General features: G+C 36.6%; 2 protein-coding genes across 4 annotated transcripts; one reads left to right on the plus strand and one right to left on the minus strand.

Moving 5' to 3' along the window:
- The first annotated feature begins 602 nt into the window (after positions 1-602).
- LOC110749147 (Phosphoinositide phosphatase family protein) lies at positions 603-8,963 on the plus strand. Of its 3 annotated transcripts, none has more exons than XM_021949173.2 (17): positions 603-1,090; positions 1,171-1,436; positions 1,770-1,974; positions 2,058-2,223; positions 2,777-2,999; positions 3,429-3,505; positions 3,929-4,116; positions 4,191-4,288; positions 4,496-4,629; positions 4,724-4,852; positions 5,147-5,510; positions 5,774-5,895; positions 6,205-6,318; positions 6,784-6,975; positions 7,608-7,784; positions 7,968-8,079; positions 8,320-8,963. In XM_021949173.2, the coding sequence occupies exons 2-17, from the start codon at positions 1,332-1,334 to the stop codon at positions 8,437-8,439; spliced, it is 2,526 nt and encodes an 841-aa protein (XP_021804865.1). In that variant the 5' UTR covers positions 603-1,090; positions 1,171-1,331; the 3' UTR covers positions 8,440-8,963. The 3 variants fall into 3 exon arrangements, with proteins under 3 accessions (XP_021804865.1, XP_021804864.1, XP_088100130.1); XM_021949172.2 differs by having other exon boundaries at positions 603-1,085; XM_088244004.1 differs by having other exon boundaries at positions 603-1,436.
- An 809-nt stretch (positions 8,964-9,772) lies between these two features.
- On the minus strand, positions 9,773-11,801 carry EIF3K (eukaryotic translation initiation factor 3K). The gene is made up of 8 exons (XM_021949253.2): positions 11,518-11,801; positions 11,344-11,400; positions 11,192-11,242; positions 11,030-11,092; positions 10,679-10,729; positions 10,539-10,605; positions 10,337-10,419; positions 9,773-10,206 (listed from the first exon to the last, which is right to left on the minus strand). Exons 1-8 carry the CDS (start codon positions 11,638-11,640, stop codon positions 10,003-10,005), a joined length of 699 nt encoding a protein of 232 aa, XP_021804945.1. The 5' UTR covers positions 11,641-11,801; the 3' UTR covers positions 9,773-10,002.
- Between the last annotated feature and the right edge of the window lie 511 nt (positions 11,802-12,312).

Below are 12,312 nucleotides of genomic sequence, written 5' to 3' on the forward strand. Positions count from 1 at the left end.
ATTATATCATATAAGTTCATGAGATATCAATCATGTCACCCGTTCATATTATAATACGTAACTTATTAGTAACACCACAAATGATAGTGTGGAATGTCATACTAAATTATTTTTTCTCTCTTATTGCATGCCCAAAAGAAATCATCTTTATTGTGTTATTTTAATTCCAAATTAACCGTCCTCTAACATTGATAATGATGGTGTCTAATTACGACATTTTTTTAAAGGTAAAAATCCCTTAAAAAATCCAAACCTTCCACCTTTTAAAATGAGTAATAATAACAATGAGGCTAATGAGAAATGATAACAGGGTCAACCAGACTAATTAACTTGAATAATTGGTATTAGTGTCGTTTGATAAAAGGAATTAAAATAGTAACCAAGGTCAGCTGAAGAAATTAGTCAAGTAATTATATGAAATATATTATATAAAAAAACTATATGAATAATATGTGGACTGACTGAGCGGTCACCGAAGTTGTGGCTTTCTTTGGGTCTGTGAGATCTCCTTCCCTTTCTCTCATGTCTCTTTAAAAACAACAACAGAAAAATAGCAAACCATACAAATAAATAAATAAATAAATAAATAATAATAACATGTTCAATAATTAGGTCTCTGTTACTCTTTTTTTGTTTGTAATTTCTTGTATAGCTTTGCTAGCTCTGGTCTTCCAACCCCCTTTTCTTCTCGAACCTCCCACAGCTCTTTCTATTTTTCTACAATTTTTAATTTTCGTTGTATTTATCATCTTTTTGCGCCCCAAAATTTTCTGCTTCATATTCTCCTCGTCGCTTTTCCCTTCCATATAAAGCTTCCATTTTCAAACCTCCGCCTCCTCCCTCTGTCTCTGCGTTTTCGCTGTATAAATATCCTGAATTATACGTATATATTCCAATTAGCTACATATTTTGCGTAATTATATTATTCGATCTCGGAAAATTGATTCTCCGCCTGCTTTATTCGATTTTTTTGATTAAAGATCAGAGTTTTGAACCGGGAAAAGCTCAATATTTACTTCCGCTGAATCGTTCCCCGATTTCAATTTCTCTGGTTTTGTTAATGGGAAGAGGAGGAGCTGGAACAGGCAAGGTCAAAGTCTGCTGCTGAAGGTTTTGTTTTTGGTTTTGTTTTTGCTCGGAATTTGATTGTAAATGTTGTATTTGAAGCAGCCAAACCCCACAATTCACACATGGGGTTCATTAGGTGAATGATTTCGAATAGTTTTTCACCATAGAAGATTTGTGTGCTTGGCTTTGATTCTTCTGTGCATGCCATTCTGATAGAAACCCTGAGCCTGAGGCTCGGGGATCTGAAATTCCAAACTTCAACGATGGCGTCCTCAGAGAATGAGCCTCTGTCTCACTTGGAAGACGAACCTCGTCCTCCTCCTCAACATTTCGATATGCAGAAATTCAGGCTTTACGAAACTCGATCGGTAATTTCATTCAGCTCTATTTGTTTCATATAATGAAGATCTATTTATATTCAATCTGTTGCAATTTGTTATATTCCATAAAGGATTCTTCAATATTTTGGTGGGCTGATATTGTTTTCATTGTTTAATGGCAAAGTTTGAATCGGCAATGTGTTTTCTTTTGTTTATATGAACCATTTTCTTTCGGGGAGATTTTTGATTGAATCTAAAATTTTGTAAATTTATGATATGTTTACTTATTTTTGCATTTTTATTAGTTCAGATGGTTTATTGTGCTTTGTGCGAATTGGATTATAAGAGTGTACCAACTTATACATTTTCTTTTCCCCTCAGAATTTTTACATGATTGGAAGGGACAAGAGTAGAACTTATTGGAGAGTACTAAAGATTGACCGGTTGGATCCCTGTGAGCTTAACATTCGTGAAGATTCTACTACGTACACTGAAAGAGAATGTTCTGACCTCTTAAGGCGGATACATGAAGGAAACAAGGCCACAGGTGGATTGAAGTTTGTCACTACTTGTTACGGAATTGTCGGTATGGGATTTTGATATCACATCTTGTGCATTTATTGCATAATCAAAAGGATTTCCCTGCTCATTGTCGCCTGCTTGTTTCAGGATTCATTAAATTTCTGGGGCCATATTACATGCTTCTTATCACGAAAAGAAGAAAGATAGGTGCCATCTGTGGTCACATGGTGTATGCCATCTCCAAGAGTGAAATGATCCCACTTCCAAATCCTTCTGTTCAGTCCAATATCGCTAATTCTAAAAATGAAAACAGGTCGTTAGTCCATTCCGGTTGTACATGTATTTAGTCTGTGGAAACAATGACCATTGTTTGGAAAAGTACTGTATTTTGAGAAATATTTTTTTTATGTACATTCTTCTGGCTTGCTCTATTTGAACCTTTTTCGAAATTAAAAACTATATCGTATTCTTAGAACAGTTTAACTTGTTACACGTATGATTTCAAGTATAATGTCATAATATTCTATGAAGGCTTCTAGATTAGGATTAGTATATTTTTACAATTTTGATTATTGAGGCTCATTTTTTTGGTTGAATTGTGGAAAGGGAAGCTGGAGAGGAGGTTTTTAAGTGAAATCTCACAAATATGAGCACAAAGTTCTGAGAATTTAGTTTTTACTTCTTCTTTTTTTCAATTTATGGTGAAACATTGTGTAACCGAGGTTCATCGTGTAAAATCTTTTCTTATCCTTTGTTAGAGTTCACGATTACATCTGCTTTTTGCTATTCTCTTTACCAAATGTTTTAATCTAAATTTTGTCTGGTTTTAGTTGTTAATACGTTCTCTATTTCATTGATGGCCTTAGATACAAGAAGCTCTTATGCACAGTGGACCTTACAAAGGACTTCTTTTTCAGCTACTCATACCATGTTATGCGTAGTCTGCAAAAGAACATGTGTAAGAATCAGACAGGACATGTCCTTTATGAAACCATGTTTGTCTGGAATGAATTCTTAACTCGGGGAATTCGGAATCACCTTCAAAATACTATTTGGACAGTTGCTTTGGTTTACGGCTTCTTTAGACAGGTGAGGTTTGAATGGTGTTTAGACAGTGTGGAAAGTAATAATTAATGCTTTATCTGGTTAGGTTAACAAAAATTTCAGAGATACTCATTAATGTTGCTCTTTTCATGTAACTAAGTTCAACCCCTCCTCCTCCCTCCTAAAGAAAAAAGAAAGAAAGAAAGGATTTAGTACCTTACTGCCTTTTGATACAAAGGTGCTCACATCTTACGTGCATGGTTGAATTTTCGTATGTGGAGTGAGTTTAACTTTGAAAGTCTGTAGAAGATTATATGTTCAAATGAATGTGCTTCAGCATTTCTTAATTTTTTTAGATCTTTACCAGCTGTTCTTTTTTCAAAATTTCCTGCAAAACTTGGGTGTATGACCGTTCGTCCTCGTAAGCTTTACTATTGAATTTTCGACTGATGGCTTAATGATATTTAAATGTAGGCCACTCTCTCTATATCTGGGCGTGATTTCAAACTGACCCTTATTGCAAGGCGTTCACGTCATTATGCGGGCACCAGGTGAGGGGGCATTCATACTTTGATTCTCTTATCCAATTCCATGCTTTTGACATAGATTAAGAAAATTGTATTGGCTTCCTGGTAACCTGTGTTCAAAACCAGTGGTTTCTCAAATATTTAAGGATGTTCGGGTGGTCCTTGATTTCAAAAGAAGATAAAGTGATGGGACAATCTTTACCCTGAATGTCAAACTTGTGATGTGATATTTTCTTCTTAGTTCTCTTGTATAACGTATGATTGCTAGAAGCTGTGTAACACAGTTCAGATTATGGCTTTTTTCTTTCTTTTTTTCCTAATATTGTCATTATATGTTGCTGCTGTCTTGTATTTGATGTTACCTTAAGTATTAGCTTTCTAGGCTTACATGCTTATGGGCATATGTGTAGATTGTGTATGCCTCATGTGTTGCCTTTACTCTTGTAGGTATCTAAAACGTGGTGTTAATGAGAAGGGAAGAGTAGCTAATGATGTTGAAACAGAACAGATTGTCTTTGAGGATGTTCCTGAGGGCTGTCCGATGCAAATAAGTTCTGTCGTTCAGAACCGTGGCTCAATCCCTCTATTTTGGTCACAGGAAACATCACGCTTAAATATCAAACCAGATATAATATGTATGTACTTGCATAAGCAGTATCTCTTGAGGTTATTCTGTAAATTCCTGTAACTAACTTTTTTCTCCTGCCAGTGTCAAAGAAGGACCAAAACTATGAAGCCACTAGGCTTCACTTTGAAAATCTTGTCAAGCGATATGGGAACCCCATTATCATATTGAATCTGATCAAGGTAAAGTTTCTTTAGTGACCAATTCTATGTTGATGCTGTTCATCATGTTGCTTTCTGTAACTGCATGTCATGAAGGAAACTGAATTTGAACCTAGAATCCACCTTTTTCTCTTAAATTATTTTGACATGCTATCTTTTGGTAGCCCTCTTCGTTTATGTATTTCCTTACTATTTATTTGTTTATGTTTTTAAAAAAATAATCAACAGACTCTAGAGAAGAGGCCTCGAGAGTCCATACTTCGTGCAGAATTTGCTAATGCAATAGATTTCATTAATAAAGACTTATCTGAGGAGAACCGTCTTAAATTCCTTCACTGGGATCTGCACAAACATTCCCGGCGGTAAAGCTTATGTTTGATTTATTTTAATAATGTGGTATTCCGGAATTTTATCTTTTCTGAAAAATGGTACCCTTGTTTCCTCCTCCCATTCCAGCAAAGCTACAAATGCTTTACTACTCTTGGGCAAGGTGGCTACATATGCCCTGACGCTAACTGGATTCTTCTATTGCCAAGTTAACCCAGCGCTGAGACCTGAGGGTGTAATTAAGTGGCCTTCCTCTGGGTAAGTTGCCATCTCATTTAATGGTTTTCTAGTTTTAATAATCTTTCTTCATGCAAGTTTTTTACAAATTTTAGGTCCGACAAATTCTCTCTCACTCAGAGAAACCAATTTTCTGGTTGCTGTAAAACTGAGGAATAGTTTTCAGTTTCCTGTTGGGCATGAGCTTCTATGTTCATTACCTCGTAATGATGTAACTAAAATGATAGCTAATATGATCTCATAACAGGTTTACTAGTGTACCTTGCTTTAAAAAATTCTGGTTGATGGAACTTTGACAATGTAAATATGGAACAGGAATTTTGAAAATGGTGACTTATCTCCCCAAGAACATAGTGCTAATGGTAATGAGGATGCTGATAACATAGAGAAGACACCTAGTGGAAGCAAAAATATTGCAAATGGTAATCATTCTGTCAAGCCATCCACATTCCAGAGTGGGGTTCTTAGGACCAATTGCATAGACTGTCTGGATCGCACAAATGTTGCTCAGTATGCATATGGCTTGGCTGCGTTGGGGCACCAGCTTCATTCTTTGGGAGTTGTAGACAATCCAAAGATAGACCTTGATGCTCCTTTGGCCGATGATTTGATGGGATTTTATGAAAGAATGGGCGACACACTTGCGCACCAGTATGGTGGTTCAGCTGCTCACAATAAGGTGAGGAATTTGATTTGGAATGTTTGCTTGTTGAACTGAGTCTAATAAGCTTTGGGGTCTGAATGTTGACTAGAATTTGGCCTGCTTAACGTTTAGGTATACAGTCATGGACCTTACATACTAACACCTGTAGACAAATTTTTATTTTATAACTCAAAAAATAATTGGTAATTAGTGACCTTGATTCATTAATTGTCTATGGTTCCTTGATTCTTTAATTGTCTATGGTTCCTTGATAAACTTGAAGTTGAAATTCTGTATAGATATTTTCTGAGAGAAGGGGTCAGTGGAGAGCAGCAACTCAGTCTCAGGAGTTCTTTAGAACTCTTCAACGGTATTACAGCAATGCTTACATGGATGCAGAGAAGCAAGATGCAATTAATGTGTAAGTTCTGCATTAAGTATCACCTGTGTCTGAATTCCAGCACGTATGCATGCATGCATGTGTTTATATGTTTTGGTTAAATAAATCCCTATCAAGATTTCTGTTTTTAAACCTCAGCTCTGTAAAAGTGTAATTTATTTCATTCGATTGTAGAAGTCCTTTTGTGGCTGTTAATAAAGGTTATATGTAAAGTTACAGTCATCTCTGTTACTGCCCACGCCAGAAATAAAAACTGTTGTGCTGTAGAAGTTCCTGTCAGCAGATCCTTTCATTGATTTATGTTGATTTTTCCTTTAATATTTTGAGCAGATTTCTGGGGCATTTTCAACCACAAGAAGGTAAACCTGCATTGTGGGAATTGGATTCAGACCAGCATTATTACTCTGGGAGGGATGAACCAAAAGATAAGGATCTAGATGGAAGGTATGTAGTAGCCTAATCAAAGTCTCAAGATTCGTCATTTCTGTCAGATAGAATAAACGACTTCGAGTCTCCATGTCATGCTGGGTGCGCATGTTGGTAACTTGGTCTATAGTTGGATAAACTTAATTTTATCATCTTTTTGTCCCATTCTATGTTTTAAGCCGCATCACGGGAGCCTTCTGTTCAAAAAGCTTTTAAAATTGAAATGTCCAAGGGGAATTAATCGGCACTTTTTTGTGTGCTAACCGACGGGTGTGTCCTGTGTTGTTTCAGAGGTGCAATCTCTATGAAAAAATTACAATGAATTTTTACAAGCTTAACCTTTTCTTAACAAGTGTCATAATTATTAATGAATATATGGGTTGTAACATTTGTTTGATATTTTTAGATTTTTGCTTCCGATCTATGACTCATGCATATTAATTTCTGAGCCATTTGCTCAACTGATTTCCTTTTTATCTGCAGGTCCATTTTCAAAAGATCTTATTCCGACGGTAATATTCTTCGTGAAAGCAGCTCACCTATGTCATCCCCACATGTTAAGCCGGAGAAATTTACTAACTCTTGTATGCCTGATCCATCACAACAAGAAAGCAAGATTCTTTCAGAGTCATCACCTGATATATCAACTTCTGAGAGTGATATTGCCTATTCAAGGTTTGCCTACATCAGTCTTGTTTTGGTTCTGTAGTTTTCTTGGTAGATGTAGAAAAGGAACAGCAATGTGTTCGGTGCTTGCATTGCTGAAACGTGGTGAAGTAGAGATAAACTAATCAAGTTGGCATTATTACATAATTTATCTTAAATATGGAAAGCAATCAAGAGAAGAAACTTGTCAAAGAGCACATGATAGAAACTAGGAAGTAAAGAAGGCAGTTTAATTTTGGAATGAATCCTTTATTCTCTCCTGTCAGTATTTACATAATACATTACAAATATGATATATTTGTTTGTGAAATGAATCCTTTTGTAATCACTCTTAGAAGATAAGGCCTTTTAGTTGTCTTTATGCGAATCATGTGATTAGGTAACTTCTGTTGTTGCTTCCTTTAGCTTCAGTAAATTGAGAATATTAGTACAACCATAATAACAAATATATACTGACATGATAATGAAGCATGTATTCCTGGTTGTGTTTATTGTTAATTTTTTAGTTGACTACTCCTTTCAAAAGTCCCTGCAATGCACACCTTTCAAACTTTTTTGAAGACAGTTTAGGATGGTTTTTGTTGTCATTTTGATGTTCCAAGACTCTGATTCAGCTTTTATGTTTCTGTGTTTGTCTGTAGGTACACTCCCTCAATGCCTCGCAGGCAACTTTTTGGAGAGTTGCAGAGATACCGGTGCCTTGAAAGTGATCATATCTACTATTCTGAACGTGGAGATTCATACAACTTCTCAAACTTTGTTGACCTAGACTGGCTATCTTCTTCCGGGAATTCTTGTGAGGAGGAGCCATTCGAGAGGTACTTTTTAGATTGAGCTTTGAATTTATTATATTCTTATTGATCCTGGGAAGGAAGCAAATGATTGTGAATTCTTAATAGAGGATGGAAATCCTAAAAGCCTGTTATCTCCTTCCTTTTCTTTATTGGGGATGGGGCCAGAACATTATAATTTGGCTGAGATTTGAGATGTAACGATTGCAGGTCATCAATACTGACAAACTCTCCAATTGAGGGACAATCATCGGAGAATGTTGTTAATGGAATAATGGGGGATTCTACCCCCTCTACAAGTGAATATGGATCCGGCTTGAAGGTCAGTAACCTTCCTTCCAAATGCTAGAAACATTATCACACTTAATATTTGGTGTTGGTTTTACAACAATTTATAGTTTTAGGAAGAAAACTTTTTGGATTTATTAATTAGCAATAGTTAATCAACTGATTAATTAAAAGATGCAATAAAATTTGGTTCATTCGAAAATATTTTCCTTTGCTTCAACATATGACATCAAAGTGTTTATATTTCCTTCTGTTGCTGCCTTTTGGTTCGTAGGGGAAGGAGCAGACAGGACCAAATTTATCCTTTAATAACGGAGAGAGTTCCAATGTTCTTGAGGAGTATCCAGATAGCTTTGTGAACTGGGTCAACTATGGAGAGACACTCTGCCACTGAAGTTTGGATCATTTTTCCTCAATAATTCATTTCCTGCCTTCATTTGGCTCAACCATTTCTCCAAAGATGCTGGTCCATGGATGAGAAACTATAGAGTGCATGTTAGCGATATCGGGAGCAAGGGAGAACCAAAAGCAGTGGAACCGACATTCATTGGGAGGATATCATTCCTGGAGGCAATTGTGCTGGTCCTCGTGTACGATACAACATTGAGTTCGTTCGTCATGAAAATTTCAGTCGGAAGTTATACCAAAGTACAAAAGAGTAAATAGTCAACAATTAAGATTCTTTAGGAGCTCTTCCTCCATCAGTTCATGGATAATAGATTTTAATCTTGTAAATATTTTGCTCGTTGGAGCTCCACTTTAGAATTGCAGGCCATTGATTCTTTATTTTCCTTGATGTTAATTTGTGGACCCGCATAAAACTAACATTGTTGGGTAAGTGTTGCGGAGTATCCTACTGTTGTAGAACTGGTGCAGCCATTCTTGCCTTTAAGCGCTAATTTTAGGCCTTAGCCTGTACGACTTGGCGTTTGATTGAAAGACTTCATTGTGTGCTGTACTTTGAAGGTTGAAAAATGTATCCCTAAATGCAAAAATAAATTGTGTCCAAATCGGCCAAATAAAAGATTCAATATTCAAGTCAGTGTGTCCGCTCCTTTATAACTGAGTTCAATTCCCTTTTATGTACATTAGACGCTCCTTTACATCTGAGTTCAATTCCCTTTTATGTACATTAGACAGTTAAAGGAAAAGGATTCATTCGAACCAATCATAGATTTTATTGAGATAGGTAAATCACGGAGACTGGCCCCCCGGAATATCCAATCCAAAGCTTAGTGGAGGTAATTGTGCATCACTTCAAATTTGAACACTTTGTCCAAATCCAGAAGGACACGCATGGCATTCTCTAATTGTTACCGCAATTCTTGACCCAGAACTGAGAACTGTTTCCATCCCCAACGTATAGAGAACAAAGACTACATGACCATTGAAGAAGGTAACAATTTTTACTGATTACAAATTTACCACATGGAGATTACCAGTGGTAATTCACCACCATGATCAATTGACCCGAAACGTTAGTGGTTGTTTGACCAAAATTTCTAAGAAAATGTCCGACGAGTTTTGAGTTGTGTGGAAAACCCCTCGATGCCAATTGCCTTGCCCCGTGACTCTGTTGGTGCAGATTACTCAGTTTTTACCCACAATATTAAAGTAGATTACTAAGCAGAAATGCAAAGTTTTGAAACTGCCAAGAGCAGCGGTCAACCCAAACGACCAAAACAGCAGAAGGAATGACGAGAGTAGAGGGGCAGGGGGTATAGAGATGGTTTTTTAATGAGAAAATTGATAGCCAAAATAAAATTCTACAAAAGGAATCCCGCAGGTCGCGTTTTAGTTTTCAACATAAACTCAAAAGGCAAATAGAATAAAATCAAGCTACAGATGACCATATAATCATTTAAGTTATAGCTGCAAGTAGTCTGAGAATGCTGAAGTTCGTGCTGGAAATATGGGAAGAAAAGTCCAGCAGCAGATAAATCAGCAGAAATGATTATCAACCCAGAATGGGGAAGATGCGAGCCACGTGCTCTAATGGAATGCCATCGTCTGTGCTCTTTTTCAGCTCTGGATGGTTAAATTCATTTCGGGGCAGGACAATGAGTTGACCCCTTCCATGACCTTTCTCAAGAATCCAACCGCTATTGGCTACATGGTGCTCAAGGAATTTGTCCAGGGATAAGCCTTCAATATTGATAGCCTGTGACATACCACAACTAAATATAAGTCTTGCAGACAATATACAAAGCAGTATAGGATATTTTAAGACCTCCCACAGTAAAAGTATTCCTAAACAAAATGTGAAATATGTATAAAATTGAAGAAGATACCTCAGCAAGTACGGATCGGGGAACCCTTTGGTACGTCAAGGAAAGAACATGAATTGCATAGGCTTGAATTGCTTGCTCAAAACCTGCAATCAATTCTCTTGCATTACATATCACATGACATAAACACACAATACTGAGAAAATATGATGGTGACAAAACCAGTAGCAGGACATCATCCATAACAATTCCATAAATCGAATACCTGGGACAGCTTCAACTATGTGACGATTCTTGGATGCTTCATCCCAGAATTGACTGAACCTTCCGGTCTGCAAAAGGAAGAAGTTGCTTTGTAAGCCATGCATAAGTACTGAATCCAAGGACCACAGACACCACATATACCTCCAAATAGTGAGATAGGACAATGAGTGTCTTGAACTGCTCCTCCATTTGCTGATTAAAAATTAGAGAAAACAAAAGAGAGGATTAGCTGAACAACATTCATGGACCAAAAAAGTTCAATAAGATTCAACCTCCAAAACAATCTCAAATTTTGATACTAAAATTCATTGCAATAACATAAAGAGATGACGAAACTAATCAGAGCTGAATAACCGAGGAACTTGGATACCACTTTGTAATTTTGACACACACATATGCACACTGCAGTACCCATTTGAACACTTTGTCACTCATGTTAACAAAAATAATGAAATTCCAACTGGGTATGTAAGAAAATGAGAGAACTTATACCACTCTTTCTGGGATTAAGAAAAGACAAAGGCCGAAATCAGGGGAGGGCATTGCCATCAGTGCCTGCACATTAACACACATACAAATAAGACAAATTTCTTACTTTTGCATTAAAAATAAAACTAAGAGAAACGTTTTACAGCAATAGGATTTAATGCAGACCTTAACCAAGATGCGGGCAACAATTTGAGTGCTCATACGGTCCGGCTCAAACTGCACCCAGGAAAAAAGAAATAGACAGATTAGTTTTGCAGTAAATTACAGAATCTAAAATACAAACCAAATTTTAAAGAAAAACCCACTTCTCCTATTACCTGATAGATGCGAAGAAGGCAGAGATTGGCATCGAGATTATAAGTTTGTGAAGAAACCTAGAACATTGAAAAACAAATATAGGCCAGTCAATCAATCAATCAATAATTAATTCAATTAAAAACTAATTAACCCAAATATTAGCATTCATTCATCAATAAGATACAGAGACATACCTGCTCGTTAACGTAGTTTTCAAGATCGGAAAGCATGTCGGGGTTGTACGGATTCACAGCCAGCAGCTGTTCCACCGCCAACGCCACCTGCTGCTGCTGTTGTTGTGGAACCTCTCTCCCCATTGTTCCGATTTGGGTTCCTTTTCTTCTTTGTTTATTCGAATAATCTCTCTCTGTAGATTTTGTATCGTCGTCTCTCCTTCAGTTTCGATAGCTTGCAAGTACACAAACAACACGGGAGCGAAAAAGGGTTTGAGGGTTTTGGCTCACTCTGGCCTATACTTTTGCGTTAACGATTACAGCCGTACCAAATTACCTATATACCCCTTACTTCCGTTCCTTTCTTAGATTTTCTTTTTTGGTTGGGTAAATTATAAATTCAAGGTCATGTTTACCTATATACCCCTTAATTCTTTTTTGGTTGGTAAAGGAAACTTCCCTTCTTTATTTTTTTGCCGAAGGTAGGAAAATGACGGGGGACTCACACACACAGGTATTATGGGAGTTTAAGTCTTGGATCACTTAGGAGCGCATCAAATGTCTGGATCAATCCAACTAAAACACCTCATTGGTAAGGAAGTTGCTTACTTGATATGGTGTTATTTCGATTTTTATGGAACATACGTTAATTGTTGTGCAAGCAAAATTTTATGTGTTTTCAGCTCCATTAGAGAGAAGAAAAAAATACACGAACATAGAGAAAGAAACAAAGTCCACGACACAATATAAGTAGTAATTGAGTAAGTCTTATTATTGTTTCAAACCAAAATTATTGCATATGCAAGACATAATTCC

Source organism: Prunus avium, chromosome 7 (assembly GCF_965620075.1).
Source record: "Prunus avium chromosome 7, drPruAviu1.hap1.1, whole genome shotgun sequence".
In the NCBI taxonomy this organism is placed as follows: domain Eukaryota; kingdom Viridiplantae; phylum Streptophyta; class Magnoliopsida; order Rosales; family Rosaceae; genus Prunus; species Prunus avium.

Bases quoted from the DNA above. Each gene is read 5' to 3' on its own strand.
- LOC110749147 (XM_088244004.1), top strand. From the start codon at position 1,332: ATGGCGTCCTCAGAGAATGAGCCTCTGTCTCACTTGGAAGACGAACCT. The intron at 4,117-4,190 runs GTATGTACTTGC...TTCTCCTGCCAG, and splicing joins TATCAAACCAGATATAATAT to TGTCAAAGAAGGACCAAAAC. The intron at 4,630-4,723 runs GTAAAGCTTATG...CTCCCATTCCAG, and splicing joins CTGCACAAACATTCCCGGCG to CAAAGCTACAAATGCTTTAC.
- EIF3K (XM_021949253.2), bottom strand. From the start codon at position 11,640: ATGGGGAGAGAGGTTCCACAACAACAGCAGCAGCAGGTGGCGTTGGCG. The intron at 11,093-11,191 runs GTCTGCATTAAA...GTTAATGTGCAG, and splicing joins TTGCCCGCATCTTGGTTAAG to GCACTGATGGCAATGCCCTC. The intron at 10,207-10,336 runs GTATCTTCTTCA...GGTATGTCACAG, and splicing joins CCCGATCCGTACTTGCTGAG to GCTATCAATATTGAAGGCTT.